At 49.9% G+C, this 20,050-nt stretch overlaps 2 protein-coding genes across 2 annotated transcripts in view; one reads left to right on the forward strand and one right to left on the reverse strand.

Annotated features, from left to right (window-relative positions):
- LRMDA (leucine rich melanocyte differentiation associated) overlaps window positions 1–20,050 on the forward strand; it is a 666,943-nt gene that overhangs the window by 13,773 nt on the left and 633,120 nt on the right. The gene's annotated exons all lie outside the window — the stretch shown is intronic.
- ZNF503 (zinc finger protein 503) lies at window positions 1,961–6,049 on the reverse strand. Its single transcript, XM_062001288.1, has 2 exons — window positions 5,255–6,049; window positions 1,961–4,154 (listed from the first exon to the last, which is right to left on the reverse strand). Exons 1-2 carry the CDS (start codon window positions 5,561–5,563, stop codon window positions 2,634–2,636), a joined length of 1,830 nt encoding a protein of 609 aa, XP_061857272.1. The 5' UTR covers window positions 5,564–6,049; the 3' UTR covers window positions 1,961–2,633.

A 20,050-nucleotide genomic window follows, 5' to 3' on the forward strand; every position in this document is an offset into this window, starting at 1 on the left:
TTGGAAATCTGTAAGAGTAAAAATACGTGAACAGAAGAGGAGGTGCTGGGTTTTAATCGCGGCAAATGTGTATTAGTTGCTTGCACACCCAGATGGAGCCTGAAATGTAATTTTCTTCAACTGAAGCGTAGTTAAAAGAGCGAAGCGGGGAGGGCAGGCTGGCCGGGGCCGCAGGAGAGCCGGTGGGGGACGGCGAGCTGGGTCGGCCTTGCTCGGACGCGCTGGTTGAATCCTCCACCGCCATCACTCCCACCCCGCAAAGCCCTTCTATTCGATCACTCGCTGTGTTTGCATCGGCGTCCTATTTTACTGTTAAAGTTTCCTTGGCGCAGTTAACAGCACTGCCCTCCCTTCCCTTTCTCTAACTCATCAGTTCGTAATGAGAGCTCGGTTTACATTCCCTAAAGCAGAGATACGCAACGCTCCCTTCCCCATTTAAAGGCGGGGGGGGAGGGAGTGGGGAAGGTGATGGTGGTGGAATTACATTTAGTTAAAGCACTTAGCATTGCCCGTGCCGCTTTCGGAGCAGCGTCCCAAAAGAGCCGCAGCGCGGCCCGGCACCCGGCGTCCCCGTTTGCATCCCGGGCCCGGCCCCGGCCTGCATCGGGCCCGGAGCCGGGACGGCCGGGCGAGCGCTGGAGCTTCATTAGTTTGCTGCTTTTCTCTCCTTTGCACATTAACGCTAACTTCCACTAATTATCTGGAGTAAATGTATTAGACTAATTAGCATTTGGGCACCACGGGAAACTTTGAACAGTAATTATATTGTGGAGGATACAGAACGAGGGAGAAAACCCAGTGATTTGTCAAGCAAAGTCGCCGCTTGCAACTTTTCCCCCTTGCCAGCGCGTCGCCGGGGCGAGGGCGGCCGCGGCGGGGGGAGAGGGGCCGTGCGAGGGGCGGCAGGTACCCGTCCCCCCCTCAGCCGCTCCCTGCCAGCGCCTGGCGCTGCGCGGGAGCCAAGCCCTTCGCTGGCACCGTCTTTTCACGCTCGGGGATCGCATTCCGACTATCTCGTCGGGAAGGGACTGTTCCACAGGTTCGGTAGCTGCTCCGGCTTGTCCGTCGCAGCCCCTGTTCCTACCTGAGTGCAGGACGACGAGCCGGAGCCGGGCGGTGGCCCTCGGCGCTGGGGAGTCCGGGCTGGGTAGGCAGAGACGCGGCGCAGGCAGGGGCAGCCCCTCTCGGCATCACGTCGAGTTTGGCACTGCGCTTCAGCAAAAAGCAAACTCGGACCAAACAGGGGATGGGCTTCTCTCTTTGGGGTTGTGGGGGTTTTTTTTTCCCCCTTCCCTTCCTTTTTAAAAGAAAATAAGTTTTCAGAGCTGTCCGATTATTTTTTGTTTTAACGTGACGATCGTTTGTGCCGCGGTAAGAACTGAAGAAAGAAATAGAAAATAAGCGGATGAGATCAAACAGCGCTTCCCTAATTGCTTCAGAAGTTCTCATTTAGAAAAGGAGACGAATAGTCATGCATTACCCTGTAAGGGGGTAAAAAAAAGCCTTTCAGATAATCTTCTTACTTTCCTGCCTTCCCCGTTTCTTTCTAAAGAACGAAATCTTTTAATTGAAACCCAGTAAAAAAAATTAAAAAACAGGTTTTCACAGTAAAAACGTTTCTTAAAAATAAGGGAAGAAGGTTAATCTCCCTTAGGAGAGTGAGAGAGATGGAACTGATTCGCAGTTTTCCTATTTCATGCCTACAAATTCTACTGAAGGGTGAAGAAAAAAAAAAGCCTCTTGTCTGATTTTTTTTTTTTTAAAGAGAGCCCTGGGGTTACAATAAAAAAAACCCTTTTTTTTTCATTTTTAATTAAAATTGAATAAACGCTTAAGGAGAAATTAGCAGCCGCCTCCATCCAAGACCTACTTGGGTTTTAGAATCAAAGCGTGTTCAAAAAACACCAAAAAAAAAAAGTAAAACCTTTTAATACATCAAATATACGGAATTTTAATCTTTAAAGCAATACATTGTCTATTTTAGTACATGACGTAAACCTTACTTAACCCTTTTTACAGGGTGGACTTAAAAATTAAAAATAGTTAAGTGTTCCTTTTAAAGAACAAAATAAGGCAAATGAGGTTTTTGGAATAGAATTGTTTTTTGTTGGGTTTTTTTTTGTTTTTTTTCTTCCAGAATACATACAAAAAAATACCAATTCTCTTTCAAGGGTATACACCTTAAAAATAATTGCAATTTGAAATTATAACTGACAAATTGCGAGTTGTTTTGTTTTTTAGTAACAAACATGCATGTAAATTGGTTGTTGTTGTTTCAATGAGACATTAAATAAGAACGTACAATACAATCATAGCAATTTTAAAGTAACATTAAAGAGAAGACCTCTATCTTTTTGTTTTATTTATATTCTACAATGGGTGTTTCACTTTTACCTATTTGAGCTCAGTTAAGTAATGCACTTTATGATTCGTTGTCCCGCTTGAAGCTAACATAAATAAATACAGTGCTCATGGATCCAGTCCTCAAATGAACACTATTTTATAAAAAGTCAGGGTTTGGGTTTGTTTTTTGTTTTGTTTTTCTTTCCAACTTTTATAAAGTTTCGCAGGGCTTCCTCGCCTCACCGCTAGACTCTGGGTGGTGGTGTGTGTCCGAGCCCCGCTGCCTGCGCTCACTGGTAGCCCAGGGCCGAGGCTGTGGTGAGTCTCTGCCCGTAGAGCGCGTAAGGGGAGTAGTAGGGTCCGGTGGCGGCGGGCACGGGCACGGGGGCCCCAGGGGTGGGCAGGGGGCTCTTGGAGTAGGGGTGGTAGCGGCTGCCGAGTCCCAGAGCGTGGTGCGGGCTGCGCAGGGCCAGCGTGCCCGGGCTGCCCGGGGCGCCCGTCGTGGGGATGTGCATGTGGCACGCCATGGCCGCGGCCGCCGCGCTGGCCAGCGACGAGGAGCTGGGATAGCTGGAGAGGAGTTTATCGGTGCCCGGGAAGGCAGTGTGAGTCCGCAAGTGGCTAAGCAGCTCCTCCGAGGTGGCAAACCGCTTGTCGCAGGGTCCGTTGGCCGACACCCAGTTGCAGATGTGCGGCTGGGGGTCGTTGGGGAGCATGAAGCCGTAGGGGTACAAAGGGTGGCCGGCCAGCGAGGGTGGCGTGGCGCCGGTCAGCGAGGAGTGGACGCTGTGCAAAGGGTGGGTAGGGTAGACGAGGGGGTATCCGGACTTGAGGGCCTGGTCGTGGGCGCAGGAGGCGCCGGCGGCGCCTGCCAGGTGGCTGGCGCAGTGGTAGCTCAGGCAGTACGGGTCTCGGCACAGGCTCGCCGTCATCACCGACGGCGGCGATGCGCCCGCCAGCGGGCTCGACCCCGCCGGCTTGCTGCAGCCCAGGCTACTGGCGGCGGCCAGCTGGGCGCCCACCAGGCTGGAGGATTTGGTGGGGTCCAGCGCCACTCCGTGCGGCAGGAACTGGGGCGGGTAGCCGGCGTAGGCTCCAGCCAGCGTTCCCGGGTAGCTCATGCCCGCCGGGGGCAGGGGGAAGACGGTCTGGCCGGGCTTGTAAGGGGAGACGGGGGCCACGAGGCCGGAGCCCAGGACGGAGGTGGAGGAGGTGGCGGTGGTGCTGCTGCAGGAGGAGGCGGAGTCCGAGGCGATGGGCTTGGAGCCCGGCGTGCTCTCCTGGTGCTGGTTGACCTCCACGTTAATCCCGGCACAGCTCACGCTAATCCGGCTGTGGCTGATGCTGGTGGCGCCCGGGCCTCCCTCCGAGCCGGAGCTGCCGCTCTTGCCGCAGCCCTCCGCGTCCTTCTTGTCCTCCGCGCCTTTGCCCTCGGCCGGCAGCAGCCCCGGCGAGCAGGCGGAGGCGCTGGAGTTGGGGCTGCCTGTCCTGGGGGTGAACGGCTGGCAGGTGGCGCTCGGCACACGGAATCCCGACTTCTCGCCGGCCGCGACCCCCGCGGCGGGGGCGCCCGCGCAGCCCGCCGCCCCCGGCTCCTTCTTCTCCGCGCCCGGCTTGGAGTAGGGCTTGAAGCTCGACTTGTCCTCCACGCCGATGTCGCTGAGCTTCAAAGGGCCCGACTTGGAGTCCTTGTCGCCTCCGGAGCCATTGGAGGTGACCGAGGAGAGTTTGGAGGAAGGGGACGGGTCCGGCTTCCCTATCTGCGAGCAAGTTTGTGCCAAAAGGGCCAGGGGACTCTTCTTCGCATCCAGCTGCGGAAATCAGAAGGACACACAAAGACAGAGGTTTAATCGGGATCTAAGAGAAACCCTGGGGCGTACCTAGGACACTTGTCCCGGACGTTTTTGCATAGAACAGCCTGGAAGTAATGAACAATTTTGAGCGCATTCGTCATCCTGACAGCCCCCTCTCCTGCATGCACCATTTTCTTTTAAAAGGCTTCGGCCTTTTAAAGGGGATGGAAATGTTCGCATCCCCGCGAGGCCACGGCGGCCGCCTCCAGCTTCCCCGGCAGCGCGGGGGCTGCGGCCCGGGCAGCACGCAGCCCGGCGCCTCGGCGTTTGCCTCCCCGCCGCTCCGGCCGTGCAGGCTCACACACCCGCCCGCCAACTATAGCGACTGCAGCATTTCTGCGTCTTGACTGCCGACACTATTTATAAACAGAGACCGAGCTAGCCGGCGAGCCGGGCTCGGGGGGCAGAGGGGTGTCCTCGCTCCGCAGAGACCTTAGTGCAATCCTTCATTGCCACGGACACACCCTTCCCACCGCCCCCTCTATTTCGAGTTTCGGTCCCGCAAACAGCGAGCTACGACCGCCTGACTACCTCGGCAGGAGAAAAAAGGGACGAATCGGGCCCCCGAAGTATAAACGCGTGGCGGTACTTGAACGGTCGGGGAGCCGCAATAGTTATCCTGCCGCACCCACGCTCAGCCTGTCCCCTCTCCGCGCTTCCCCCCTCCCCAGCGCTCCCCGCAAAAGCCGGCTTGTTTGGCGCTCGGAGCACGGCTCAGTTGCGTGGCCGGATTGTGACCCCAGAGCGGCTCGTTTCCGTCCTCTCAAAAAAAAGAAAAAAGATAAACAGAAAAAAAAAAAAGGCTATAAGCGGGGGGGAAAAAAAAGTTAATTTACCCGGGCATTAGAAATTACCCGAGTAAACGTGGCAACAATAAGCGGGGGCGGTTGGTCGCACTAACTCTGCATCCCAAGAAGCCCGTTTCCCGGCGTCAGGGCATTTGGGAGCGCGGGGAAGCGCGGCGGGAGGCTGTGGCGGAGCCGCCATGCGCAGCGAGCTGCCCGGGCAGGGAGGGGAGAGCGAGCCGGGGGAAGCGGGGCCGGCCCCGGGGTCCTTACCTCGATGGGGCTGACGGGTGTAGAGGGTAAAGGCTGCAGGTACTCGGGGTGTAAAATGTGTCCAGTCCGCGCCGTGAGCATTTTCAAGACTTTGATGGGAAGGCGGTTGGCTTGTCGTAGCGGGTCCGAGGGGGGGACGGCGTGGAAGCAGGGCTTGGCGGCGGCGCTGCTGCCGTTATTCCCAGCGTGCCCGTTCGGCCCGGCGAGGTCGGCGGCGCTGCGGATGCGGCGGGGGCTGCCTCCGGGCTCGCTCAGGCTGCTGCTGCGCTTACTACTTCTTATAGCAGAAAGCGAGGGCGATGTGATCATGACCCAAAACCTCGCATGAAAACTGGGGCAAGTGGCGCCGCTCCCACTCGGAAACGCTCGCTCGTGTTCTGCGGGCGAGGAGGGAAAAAAGCCACACGCCCCCCGAGCAGGAAAACAAACATAAAATGTCCCGTGGCTCTCTCTGGCGGGGAGGGCGTGGGTGGGGAAGGGGTGGGGGTGGGGGGGGGAAGGGGGAGCCGGCCGGAGAGAAAGAGGAGAAAAAAAAGCCGAGTAATCCTTGGGCTGTGCTGGGGGCGGGGGTGGGGGCTGCGAGCGTGTGCCGCTGTCCCCCCTCGGCCGCTCTCGGCTCCCCCGGCTGGCGCGGCGCGGCGCGGAGCGGAGCGCTCGCCTCCGCCGCTCAGCTGTGGTGCGAGCCGCTGCTCATCCAGCCCGGGATCTGGCAAAGAAACTCACTTCAAAAGCAGCTGAATTAGTCTGAGATTAAAGCCTTTGCCGCCTTCCAATCAAATGGGACCCCGAGGTGATTGGAGGGTCAAGGGGATGTGACGTTCCCTTTGCTGGGGCTTTTTTTTTTTTCTGTTTTTAATGGTCTCGCTCCTTCCCCCCCCCCCCCCGCCCCCCTCTTCCCTTTCTCGTCCGCCTTCCCTCTCCCCTCCTCTCCTTCCTTGTTTTCGCTCCTAGGACGGGCTAGGCGTTAATTCTGTGTTTCACATCACGCGCTGCGAAACGTTTTTCTTCCTCGGCGGCCGGCGCGGATCGCCCGGCAGCAGCAGGGCCGGCGGCGGGGCGAGGAGCGGGGCCGGCCGCGGGGCGAGGAGCGGTACCGCCACTGCCGCGGCGAGAGGCGGCTGCGGGTCCGCGCCGGCCGAGCCGCCCCCCAGCCCCAGGCCCGGCCCGAGCCCCGCCGCACGCACTCCGCCCCGAGCACGGCCTGCCGCTGGCCGTCGGTCCGTCCGTCACGCACAGTGCTTACGGGCCCGTCCCGCGCCCCCCACCCCGCCTCCGAGGCAGGCGCGCCGGGACGGCTCCGTGGCCTCCGCCGCGCCGCGTCCCCTCCAGCCCGCGAAGAAGGGCGCGCGGCGCTTTTCCCGCCCCTTCCGCCTCACAGCGCGGGGGTAGGCTCGGACGAGAACCTGCAGAGCGCCGGCCTGCACGTCGCCGCCCGCGGCGGGCGGGAGCCGGGGCGCTGCGGCGCGGCTTGCGGCGGCGCGGGGAGCGCAGCGGGATTGGGGGAGGCCGGCCGTCACACGCGGGGCTGTCACGCACCGCCCGCCGCCGCCTTTCGGGTCTCTCCGCCCCGCCGTCAATTGTCAGTGCTCCCCAACCGCAATCAATCAGTTATTTGTCAGCCCCTGTCAATCCGCCCTTGATTTATGTCAGCTTTTGTTGCTGATTACAAGCCTGGTGTGACTTGAAGGGGGAAAGAGAGAGAGAGAGAGGAAGGAAAACAGAGGGAGAGACGGGCTCCTCGGGAGAAAAAGCCATTCAATTTACGGAATAAATCCTTCGAGTAAACTCGATTTGTGTGCCAGAACCCGACAGCTCTCCTCGGCCCCGCACCGCTCGGCCAGCGTCCGTGTCCGCGTAGGGCAGTGCAGTGTGGGGCCGAGGAGGGCTGCGGGGCTCTTCCCCTCCTCTCCTCCTTCTCTTCCGAGAAGAGCTTTTCGTCCCTGCACCCGCCGGGCTGACCCGGTCGCCGGCACCGGGGTCCTCGGGGAGGCGGCCGCTCGCCTTAGTGAGAGTGTCGGTTCGCCATTTATGTGTTTGATTTCAGATAGAGTATGTTGAGAGCCTCGTGGGTACGCACACGGTATCCACCCGGGCGTTATAGACATCCTGCTTTGTGTCTGCGTGCTCCCGGAGCGTACCGAGTCCTCTGCCCTCGGCCCCGGGTTTACCGTGCCGGCGGATGCTCCGAGCGGAGTCCGCGGCCCTTCTGTCGCTCCCTGGATTGCCTTTTTGTTTTCTCTTTGTACTTTGCATCCCACTATCCCCCCGCCTCTTCATCCCATAACATTTTTTCACAGGCAAAATGTGTTAATCAATCTTTTACTTTTGTTTCCGGATCTGACATGGTGGCCCACACAATCTACAACATTAACAAAAAGGTCACTTAGAGATAAAACACGTTTGACAAGTGAAGAACAAGGCAAGTGCTTCAGGGGTCGCGTCCAATTCCTGACCTGGACTCCGACCAGAGCAGGCGCTGATCCTGGCAGGGATGGGCGGGAGGAAGGACTTTCACTTTCTCGCGTTTATATCTGCTGAACCAAGTCCTTTTTCTTTCCTTGAAACGCCGATCTTCTCCAGTCTCTAAACAGATGTGTCAGATAGCCTTTAACGATCTGCTCTTCTTACTAGGTAGACGTGAGGCAAGTTTTCCTAGATGTCCCTCCCCACCCACCCCCTGTAAAGCGGTACCTTTTAAATCCTGCAGCCAAGTGAGTGTACCTGGTGTCTTTTATTAAAACCACTTCACCCTTGGAATATAGCGGACAGAACGGGGTAAATATGCGGAACTGCTCCAGCTTCTATAAGGACGCAATTGATTTTAACCAACTTTCAATAATTGTGCGTTTTCTCTGAAAGCATAGCGCTCACTGGCACAACTTCGCAGTGGAAAGTCGTAAACGTGCTTTCATTTTGCAATCACCGCGGTCATCTTACAAGACCGTGAAAATTAAAAGGGGGTAGGGGCGGGGAAGTAGAGAAAGAAAATAAAATCTTGCATAAACCCGATATTGCAGTAGGACTGACGAGACCCACAACTTGCCCTCAAGGAGCTCCCCCCCTCCCTTCCTTCCTTTATATAGAGTGGAAGTGACTTGAATCTGCCCCAGGTTTTCCCCCAGTTCTTTCTTTTGTTGTCAAGTCCAATTGATAAATGGAGTGCAGTAAAACTCTGGAAGAAAGAAAGGGGAGAGGGAAAAAAAAAAAAGCTGAAACCTTCATTTGTGTTCATTTGCATTAAAGTGCTTGGAACAGCTGTTTTCCTTACAGGACCGGGGAGACTCCTATCTGTTTTCTCGTTGTATTTATCCTGCCTCCCAGGGTGAAAGACTAAAGATTAATTGTCTTAAGGTAGAGTCAGCTGTGGGAAGGCTCCCCCCTCCCCATTTTCCCTTCTCTCTCTCTTTTCTTGTGGAGGTGAGGGTGATTTCGGGGAAGGGCTATTTCACTTGTCAGCCAGGGAAGCAAAGGCGGTACACGGTACATGTGTAAAACAGGCAGCGCACCGGCGGGAAAAGCGAGGGGAAGGAGAGGGGGAACAGCACGAACCCCAATCCTTCTAGCTGAAGTAGAAGCATCAGAGGGTAATTTAATTAGTAACTTCAGAGGACAGCTTTCTCTCTCTCTTTTTTTTTTCTTTTCCTTTTCTCTCAGCCTTTGAAATGAGATTTAAATCACACTCAGCGCTGTAAACTTTTTATGTAGAAGCTTGTAAAAAAATCAGCCTCGAGACATCCCCCTCCCCTCTGCCCCCTCCGAAGCATTTCCGAGCTACGAGGGGCTTATTCGCTGCTCTTAACACGCGCAGCCAGCGGCTCCCGGCGAGGCTGTCGGCGTCGGGAGCACCCGCGTGGGCTCGGGCGGGCGCGGGGCTGCAGCCCGGCAGCGGTGCGTCGCTTTCGCTTCAGCTGCTGCGGGCTCCTTTCCTCTCCCGAGCTGCAGAAGGAGGACTCAGTCCTACTCGGTACATTTCGCCAGGGAGCCTCGTTTAATGAGTCCTTGCAGACGGTTTGCTGCTTTGCATTTACTTGTGTAGTCTTGTTGAAGTTTTGGTGGCTGTTGCCTTTATTCTCCTTTTTTTTTTTTTTTAAGCAACAACAAAAAAACCAACCCAAAACCCCAACAACAGAAAACCAATCACCGAACAAACCAACAAACCGAACCTAAGGGTTAGAACCCGTCTTCCTCTTCTTACAAAGGAAAACTGTAACTTAAAAAAAAGGAGAGCAAAGGAGGAATTAATTAACAAGTGCCAGTCCACACTTTCCTTTACCTACCAGCTATTGGCAAGCATGTCAAGTCGATTTTATTTGCACACAATGGAAATGATTTATTTTCTCTTAAAAGGGAGTGGGCTGGCAGATATTTGAGGAGGAGAGGAGAGCGAGAGAGGAAAAAAAGTTTGAAAATGCCTTGAACTATTCACTGTCGAGATGGCTAATCAGTATTGAGGCTCGAGGGCACTCGGGCAGCTTTTCAATGCGGTTTTCCTTTCATCTCAAGCTGGATGGAGGCGCTCAATTAAAAGCCTATCAGTTTGTAAGTAAATCAACGCCTATCAAAGTTGTCACATCAAACAAAACGATTATTATTGCAGCCCGCCTCCCCTATTAATCTCCCTCTAAAATAATCCGCTTGACAGGTCAGGCTGGCGAGCTGCAAACCCTGGTCAGGATCAGCCAAAAAACCCGGACTGATTCTTTTTTCCCCCGGGAGAGGGAACTGCAGAAACCTCGGCACCAGCGTGCCTGCTCTGCGAGCTTGCTCTCTTGCCATTTAAGTGTCAGCTTCTGTAGATCATGCAGGAAAAGGGCGTTTAGTCTTTTAAACTGAACAGCAACAACCCTTAGATTGGGCAACAGGCCCTTTAGATTTCCCCCCCCCCTCTTTCAATTAACAGAAACGTAGGTGCTGAGTTGCGTCTGGGCTGTATATTCCATACATAACACAATTCACCGACCTGTCTGTCTATCCTGGGTGTCGAATTTATTTGCTTTGGTAGTGTTTGCGTTTCCCTGTCTTCCCCCAAGGCTTTTATTAAGATATGCATTGAAAGAGATTTTTGTCAACGGTGTATCTCCCTTTTTTTCCCCACCCTTTCTCCTAAGAATGATGATACTTCGGATAAGAATTGTGATGGGTTATCAGAAATACCACACCACGAATTCGCACGTTTGGGGAAAGACGCTATTTTCCCCCAACACCTCCCTTTTATTTTTGATCCGAGCATAGCTGATGCATCTGCCCAGGTATCCAGCCGAGGTGTGGGGGTATTTCTTCCAGAATATTATTAAAGCGAAGAATTTGAATGCTTGCCAACAGAAAGTAAGATTTCCACACCTCTCTCCTGTTTGCATAGTACTTGAAAATATTTGCCCTTGTGATTGTAATTACTTTCTAATAGGTATAAGCAACATATATTTTACTCTGCATGAGGTGTAGGTAATCGTTTTATAAGCGGTGATAATATTAGAGCCATCTTCAAAATAATAGTCACGTTGAAGTGAACGTGGATTTCAGTCCTCAGTGTTTTTATTTTACTTAAGGAGCAGAAAATCACTTATTTGTTTGTTTGTTTTCTTGCTTGCTTACTGCTTTGGGAAATACACCTTCTCCTAAAATGTTCTTGAACGAGTTGGTCTAATTTTCTTCCTTTTGTTACGCTGAGATAAAGAAGAGATTAATGCACCTAATAAAAACAAACACCTTTCTCTTTTAAGCCCTTTGATAGATTCCCCTATTGACGTTGCTTCATGTAGGAGTGCGAAAATTTTTACTCCCGTGTTGAAACCCTTTTCCCAACAGCTGTTTTCCAAATCCGTCCTCTTTTATGGTTAAGGTGTTTCTTATGCAAACAGCTTTTATTTTCAATAAGCCTCGAGGTAACTTTCTAGAGGGCGAGGGAGAGAGCAAGTCCAACGGGTGTGCTGACACGGGAGAGGCTGGGCATGTTTCCTGTTAAGAGCATGGAGATTTTTAGTGCCATTTCATGTTATGAAACGTACTGCGATTAAAATGATGGAGCCCAAAGCAAGTGAACACGTTTACTAATTCGGACGTGTGTACTCGAGCTGGTATTTGCTGCCTGGAATTTAAGAGTGAAAAAGGAGTCTTTTAGCATCTGTAGTACCTTGGTCTGATCATTGACTCTCTGCAATCTTAAAGGCATCTCTGAGTTTATTTCCTGCGAAAGCCTGGAGGCTTTCATACCACCTAAGCACATATTTGGTTACAGTAACCCTTCAGAAATTAACTATGGCTCACAAATGGAGGCGATCTTTAGCTTCGTCACTTGGATCCCGAACGTAGAGAGTGTTTATTGACAACTTTGTTATGGAAACTGCGCAGATCGGCCAGATGCGCCCTCAACAGCGTGAGGAATAACGACTTTTGAGATGCGAGGAGAAGTTTTGAGGATATGGCTGGAAAAGGCACTGGAACCCCCATAATTAACCTTACCTAAACGCCCCAGTGAGAAATGAACAATAATCCCTGGCGCGATTAGAAGTCAGCTACGTTTCAGCCGGGGGTTATGGTCAGGGAGAAGCATGCAATGTATCTTAGCTATCTTCCTAAAATAGTCCGTGTCCACGATCCGAAAAGGTTAAAATAATCTTAATTTTAATAACTGTTACCTTGTTTTCAGTCATCTCTAATGATGCATTTAGGTCTCCTCTAATCCCCACTGCTTTCATCTTCAGCTTTTTACACCCTAAAATTAATTCCACCTAAAGTACATTTTTCATTTTGTACTGTACTAGCGACGTGCAAATAATTTACATCAGCGTTCATCAGGACTGTCCTGAAGTGATGGATCATTTTGTTGAGTTGCAGTAAAAGTGCAGAATGATCTATAATGATGTAATATATACATTAAAAGGGTGTCTGGATGATCAGAGTTTTGCTAAAAATGTAAAAGGGCTTTTTGATTGATAACAGGGTTGCTGTTTTTCTGCAAAGGCTGTCACAGGCTGACACAATGCTTGAGTTATTAGGGCAGAGAAGGGCAACCATAAATTTCCAACGTCAGGCAAAAACTCTCTTTATTGTCTATATGATGGATGGGCCTCCGTACTAGACACCAAATACTTCGTATCACCCTTAAATGGGAACACATTTTTCGTGGCCATAATTCATGTTTTTTAAATAGAAAGTTTGAAATGCCTGCCTATATTTCACAATCCTGACATATTTATGAATCACTCCCTGCATGCAAATATAATTATTTAAAGCACTGAGGTGACATATGGGTTAGAAATGTACCAAATGCTGTTAGCCGAGTGATTTTTTTTAATTCCTTAAATTGAACACCATAGGAAACTCTGCCTGTCTGTTCAGATCAATAAAGTCAAAGGTGAAGTTTTACTGATTTTGTCAGTGCCACATACAGATATTCGGTTTTGATTAGGTGAAGCTGACAAAAAGGGAGTCTTTTTGCAATTACCATTAGGTTAATGAAAGAAATGCTCATCTTTCTCCCGGCACCCCCGCGCAGGCATACGCGCTTCCCATCGCTCTTCTCGGGCGACGAGCTAGCCGGAGCTAAATTTGACAGGCGGGTTTGGGATTTCGGTTTGGGGGGTTTCGGGGTGCCTTTTTCTTTTGTTTTCGTTTATTTTTTTAGCATATCTTTCCCGTCCAGCAGCACCCACCGAGGCTCCAGTGAGAAGGGGCTCACCGCCCCGAAGCCGGCCACAGCTCCCGGCGCGGTGCCGCTGCGGCTCCCAGCCCCTGTCGCCCTCGCCCCTTCGCGGCGGCCGGCGACGAGCCCGCCTCTCCCGGCGGCGGCCTGGGGCTGCTCCCGGGAAGCCTCCGCGGGCAGAGTAAACCCACCGGCTGTCCCCGCCGGCACCGCGCTCCCCCCCGGCCGGCGCCCAGCGGCAGCGCGGGGCGGGCGGCGGAGCTGCCCTTGCTGGCGGGCACGGCGCGGCGTTACCTGCCCACTTCGGCGGCGGGCTCGGTTCAGTCACGCCGACCGGCGGCAGCGTGGATTAGGCAGCCGCTCCGCTGCCCCCTCGGTTTAGTTAACTACGGGGAAAACCGTCCCAGCCTGTCGGCGGGGAGGCCCGAGCGGCAAAGCCCGCACGGGGCCCCGGCTTGGGCCGCGCACGGTGCCTCCGGGCAGCCCCGCGGCCGCCGACACTTCCGCCGGGGCGGGCGGAGCCGCCTGTCTCCGCTCCGCCTGTCTCCGCTCCGCCTGTCTCCGCTCCGCCCGCCGCTGCGCCCGCCCCCCGCCGCCGGGCCCGGGGGAGCGGCGGTGCCAGAGAGCCAAGCGGACTTGCGCCCGGCCCCTAGTAAATACCACGGGAAAGCGCCGCGGCGGGGCCGGCAGCCGGCGGGTGGGACTCGTCGGCGCGGTCCGCAGCGTGCCGTGAGCCCCGGGCACCGAAGCCACGCCGCATTCCACCCCGCGCTTGTGCGGAGCTCCTTCCACCTTGGAAACCGCTAAGTCGGCTTGAGGATCTGGCCTGTAACTTACACCTTTGTACTTATCGCATTGAAACACGTGTTATTTCCAACAGAGCTCAAGCGATGTGAGCGTTTAAGATCTTGAGTATTTGGGTGGGTTTTTTTTTTTCCCGTGGACTCGTGTGTAAATGTGTAAAATGTTTGCAGTAGTCCAAACTTACTATAGCAGACTGACTCTTTGCCCATAAAATGTTAAATCAAGCATGACCGGACTCATTTTCCCATGTCAGCCAAGAGGACTCTGTAAATCAACACATTAGGGCTTCTCTGGGTAGGAGCTGCGTGTACTTCATGCAAAATGGCCCTGACAGCCGCTCTGTTGGTACCGTGATTGTCAACCTGTGGCTGACTGCAGAATTGACATGTGGCAGCAGGAAACCTTGCAGGTGAGAGTGCAGAAGCTTTGGCGATGCAATATGCAAGAGATCAGGGACTGGCACAGTAGAAGGAAACGGTACAGGTGTTTTACCTTTCGATGTGATTGTGTTTTTAAGAGTCACATGCATCTGGCAAAGCCCATCCCACCAGCGTGAATCTCTTAGACGAGCCTGTGCCTCCTGGGAAGGCCCAGTTACTTGTATGTGGGCAGGGATGTTCTGCAGGCACATCTCAGAAGCTGATAGAAAGCTCATCCAAAGGTTATGAAGAGTGTGTGATAGCTATAGCTGGATGTATATGAACACAGTGGATAACTACAGCTAAGAAAGAATAGCCTTGGCCATAGGTGGCTGCAGAAACAGTCAAGACAAACTCCCTTCTTTGTTCCAGAACAAGAAGAAAAAATATCCACCCCTGCCTCACCAACTCTAAGCAATGTGTTATGTTCTGTGAAAAGTCTCAGCTAGCCAGCACTTATCTAAACCACTATCTCTGCATAAGGGTTCAGATACTGGAAAGCTCATTTCTGGGTGCTAGTAGGTTGAAAGGAACAGGAGACATAGTACAGCACGTAAGAAAATAATATAACCCTTTTCTACTACACAACCAATCCCAATAGTTACACAGATTGAATCAGATTGGATTCAGATATCAAGGTAGAGCGTTGTGCTATATTTCATGAAAGGGGCCTCGGCATAGAGAAATCATTATCCAGTGCTCCTTGCTGGATTGCCTCCCACTCAGAGGAGTGACCCAGCTATGACCCAGACTCTGAACACTTGTGTGTAAATTTAATTTTCAGCATTACATCATTTCAACCGGAATCTCACCTCTTTGCTCACTGTTGTGCTATGTGGCTTACCTGGAGGTAAAGAAAGAAACAGAGAGGAAGGAAAGGAAGGAAATGTGCCAAATGATAGGAGGCGTAAGTTTAGTTTAAAAGTGTGCACAGAGCCTGTTCTGCCCTGTGGTCTGGTGAGGCAAAATGAGTATGCCACCAGTAAGCTGAGAGGGAAAAAGAAATACATCAGTCCCATGAGGAGTTTAAAATCCTACAGGATGTCACAAGGAAGAGGGTTACCTATGGAGTGATGATGCCAACTCTGCTTACACATTTTCCTGTGTTTAAAAAGGACATAAAAGCCAGCTCAGGATGCATTAATGGAACGGGTGTCTGTAGCTTCACTTCTTCCTGGTCACTCAATACCTGTAGAAGGGCTGAAAATGAAAACTTCAGCTTCAACATTCATTGTACTTTTTGTGTGTGTGTTTTTGGCATATTTGCTGTTTTCTCCAGCATTTTTTTTCAGCAAATAAGTTGTATGGAAATCGACAACAACAAAAGAGTGAACTTTGCATTGTTCAAGTTTCTCTGTGAGAGTTTCTTGTCTTCATGAAGATACATTTTTAAAGGAACTAAACCCAATCCTCTCCAAAGGCTTCCTGTTCCCTGTTAAAGGATTTGAAGCAGGCCTAAGCCCACATCCTACTTCATCAAATTGCAATTTGTAGTTTTTGTTAGTTGAGCACAGAGTTGCCTTTTATGCAATTTCTTTCCCATAAAAAGCCATATTTAGTTCTTTTTGTATTTCAAAGCATGTGAGAGTGAAGAGGTTTTTTTCCTGACCAACTTCATTCAGGTGCTCCCAGCTCTGATAAATGTACTATCTCCAGTGTCAGGAATGGAGATTAAAGGCAACAGGAGCTTGGCCAAGGTCACAAGTCCTTACAGTAAATAAGCAGTCTGTTCAAGTAAACTTATTAAATTGTGGCCTCAGAAGAACAGAGACTAGACAGAGTTAGCAACTCTTACGTTCCATTTCCAGGTTTGCTATTAGCAGTGTGCAACTTTATTGTGTAGCTCTGTATCTGTAAAATGGGCTCCTGGTATTTAATTATCAATTAGAAAATATTTTCATGAGGATAAGACAGGAAATGCTTTAATGCATTACCATGGCATAAAAATACAAGAACTCCATCTCACATTCCCCGTAGAAGAGCTCCAGCATTATGCAGTGTGTCTTGCTGTATAATACTATTGTCAAATCAAGAGGCTCATCTCATTCCCATTTAGATTGCCATGCTTTTTTAATCACAATTAAATATATCAGTGCTGCTGCGATGTTTTCATAGAATTGCTTTGGTTGGAAAAGACCTTTAAGATCATCAAGTGCAACCATTTGCCTCAGCCTGCAAAGCCCACCGCCAACCTGTGGCCCTCAGCACCTCAGCTACCTGTCTTTTCAACATCTCCTGGGATGGGAACTCCACCACCTCCTTGGGCAGCCTGGGACAGTGTCTGACAACTCTCTCAGGAAAAAGGTTCTTCCTCAGCTCCAATCTAAACCTCTCCTGGTGCAACTTGAAGCACTTATCCTATCATTTCTTATGTGGGAGGATAGACCTACCCCCACCTTGCTACAGCCTCCCGTCAGGTAGCTGCAGAGAGTGATCATGTCTCCCCTCAGCCTCCTCTTCTCCAGACCAAACAACCCCTGTTCACTCAGCTGTTCCTCATAAGACTTGCACTACTCACTGACCAGAAACAAACATGCTTCAAGGTTTCTCATTTCTCTACCGATTTTCCAACTCAGGAAATGATGTAATACAACATATGTGTGTAACAATGACACGTGCTTGTTCCTTTGAATCAGTAGTTGCCACATGTTTCTGTCATATTTGAGGTTAGTGTTCTTGTGGTCTTCTTTAGATTTATACAATATGGTGTTCTTACCTGTGACCTTGAAATCATTAATAATGTCTGTGCTAGTAAGGAAAAGGTACAAAGGGTATTATTATATAGCTTTGATAGTCTTGTTTGAATGTTATTAATAGACAAGGGTAAAATCAATTAGCAAAACACCGTTTTTGAAATGTAATTTATTAGCACTGTGTGAAAGTATTCTTTGGTTGAATAGCTCTAAGACAGAGACAATGTAATAGTGCTGTGACTGCTTCAGTTAGGGCTTGCATCTTCTCTCCATGGACTGAAAGGCAGAATTGTCTCCTTTACTTCCACGTGAACAAATTGGACTGTGGTAAGCAGGTATTTTGTTTCAGGAATCACCCGTTGGCTCACTCCCACATTTTTATCATGATCTTAAGAGGAAAAAACCCAAATATAAGTAGGATATCTTCATATGTATTATGGGTATTTACTATCAAAGTATGTTAATAAGAAAGAGGAATGCTTGGACCCAAATTATAACATCTAAGAGAAAAAGTCAATGTTATGCCCTATGTTAAAAAGCTGCTTCACTGAACTGTTGTGCCCATTAATAATATCAGCAAACCAAAGGAGAAAAAGATAAGAACCTGAGAAATAAGAACCATTTTTCATTATTGCTTATGAAAACTACCCAGAGTAGATGGGATTTTTGTAATTGCAGGGCTCATAGAAACAACCATGGATCTGTAATGAGCTCTTTGCCGTGGAGGTAAAAGCTGCTGTTGCACTACCTGCTTCTTTCAATATGCCTCAAAATAACCCAGGTAACAGAGACAAGGAGGAAAACTTTCCACAGGGCTCAGTTGTGGATGTGGAGATAAGTTGAGCTTGATTTCTTTGGGTCACCATTTGAAATTTCTGTGCCTTGGATGGTGTGCCAGTCCCTGTTCTGTGCAGTAGTGAAGGACAAGGTTGGTTCAGTCAGGTTCTGGGTGTGCAACCCAGCGTAACTGAGAAGAAGCTGAAAGGAAATATGGTTCTCCCCTGTGGCAGGGTTGTAGTTGTATTTGTGTATTTATTCTGGAGTAATGAAAGCAATAACATTTTTACAGTGAGCTGTAAATAATCATGGGATGCCAAAATACCCAACCTAGGGTAGGGTGTATTTATGTACGGAATATTTACACTCACAAAAGGTGTTACCTCACCTGATACAGATGATTTGGTGTCTTTTACACAGTCTTGGCTGCATGTCTCTGGGTAGATCAAGTGTTTATCAGCAGTGCCCTTACACCTTCCCACAAGGCCTAAGTGTGCTTTCTTGTGGAATATTATGAGGTGTCCCAGGAAAAAAAAACCAACCTGCAGAACCCACAGATTTCTCTAGTTACCTGTCCTCAGTGTGGGCACTAGAATATCAGTGCATCTGTTGCACTGAGGGCTTTCTAAGACCTTGGAAGGTGGGGTGAATTTCATCCTTATAAGATTAAGAACTGAAGCAGACTCGTGAAGTACAGAAAAACTAATGAACAATTATAAAGACATCAAATTGATGACACCAGAGAGCAAAGTGCAGGGTGTCCTCCTCTGCCTTGCCAGAATAATTAGAGAACAGTTCATTCATATCCTCTGTATCGATTCTGCAAGCACACCAGTTACATGACTGGGTTTCTGTGCTAGAGATGGGCACTAATTTGTCTCACAGATCACCTAACAGCCGGAGTGTGGTCACATCTTTGGTACACACATTGATACAGTAGCCAGCAGCCAACAGGCTCCATGTTTCATTTTCTAAATGATGTTATTTACATGTTTTACTTTTGCTTGGATACTATGTGGCTGATTTTGAGTCTTTGCCCTTTACCACTCCAGATTTTTAGCTCACCTTTACGTGACAAGTTCAGATATGAACTTCTTGGCTTTTGTCAGTTTAGGTCAAATCATGAGCAGAGTTTCTTGGATTAAAACTGCTTAGGCTTCTACCTTTCCATCCTGTATAAAAATTGCCTGAAGTTACCCACTGCAATCCTATCTGTGATATTCTGATAGGTACTGTACGCCATCAACTCTTGCATCTTAAAATCATAAGTGAAAATCTGCTTTCAGTGTTCTGAAAGATTATAAAATATTGAATGCAGAATGCATGTCACTCAGGTATCATCAGTAATGGCTGAGGAACAGCGCTTGGATAATTTACAACAGTAGGCAAAACCATTTTTCAGTAGTTAGTGTTTGCAGGATGTTGGTTTCCAATAATATTTTGGTCATAATACCTTTTTAAGCATAACTTAAATGACTTTACTTATGCAAACTGGTGAACTGGCTTGAGTGCTTTTATTCTACCCCAAATGATGAAAGCATGCTGCATTATAGAAATGTGCATAAAAATAGTTTAGTTCTTTTGCTTGCTTCAAGTCAAACAATAAACCAGAGTAATTTTTGTCTTAGTTACAAAGTAAAGGAGCGCTCCCCTCACCTCTGTGTGTGGCTGGTGAGATGCCAAGGAAATGGAGAGGAACCTTAGCAATAACTGTGTTTCCCCTAACAATGGGGAATCCTTGAACAGCAGAGATTTACAGACAGAGCAAGTACATCTTGGAGGGAACATAGCCCAGGCACATTGTGGGCTGCAGTGGTGCTGAACCTGGTGTGATTGCTGTGATTGAGGGAGGCTGGTAAAAAGCTGTGTATTGAAACAAGAAGATTAAATGGAAATAGAATTCTTTTCTAGTGGCATCAGACTGCCAAGTTTGATAGAATTAATGTGATGTGGTACTAGGTGATTATGTTAATTGAGTACCTTCATTTTTTTTCTCTTCAAGCAAGCATCAAGTGGCCTGGAGCTGCTTTAAGGCAGCCAGCTGAAAAAAAAAACCCAAAACCCTCTCCAAGTGGTACAAAGCTGAAATTCTGTTCAGTTCAAGGTGTGAGGTCTGGCTTGGGAAGCGGGAAGAGGCAAGTTTAGCATGAACTATGCTTCTGTGCCACTGTTTTTTCTTTGATCTACAGGACCACAGCTTGTGGAACCTCGTGTAGAAATCTCTTGTTCTTATGCATTCACCTCTCTTCAAGTCTGTAAAGCAATAGTTTGACAAGGAAAGGTAAAAGTTCTGTTTAGACCCCAAACTTTTGTCCATTAATCCTGGCTTTTCTTTTTATATTTTCCACTCTACCAGAGGGGAAGGGCTTTTCAGTTTTCATTACACATAGAGAAGCAATTGTCATTCTGGGGTTTTATCCCTGTTCCTGAGTGTTATTAGCAAGACAGCTAACCTTTCAAG

The sequence above is a fragment of the Colius striatus genome, chromosome 8, assembly GCF_028858725.1.
Source record: "Colius striatus isolate bColStr4 chromosome 8, bColStr4.1.hap1, whole genome shotgun sequence".
NCBI lineage: Eukaryota > Metazoa > Chordata > Aves > Coliiformes > Coliidae > Colius > Colius striatus.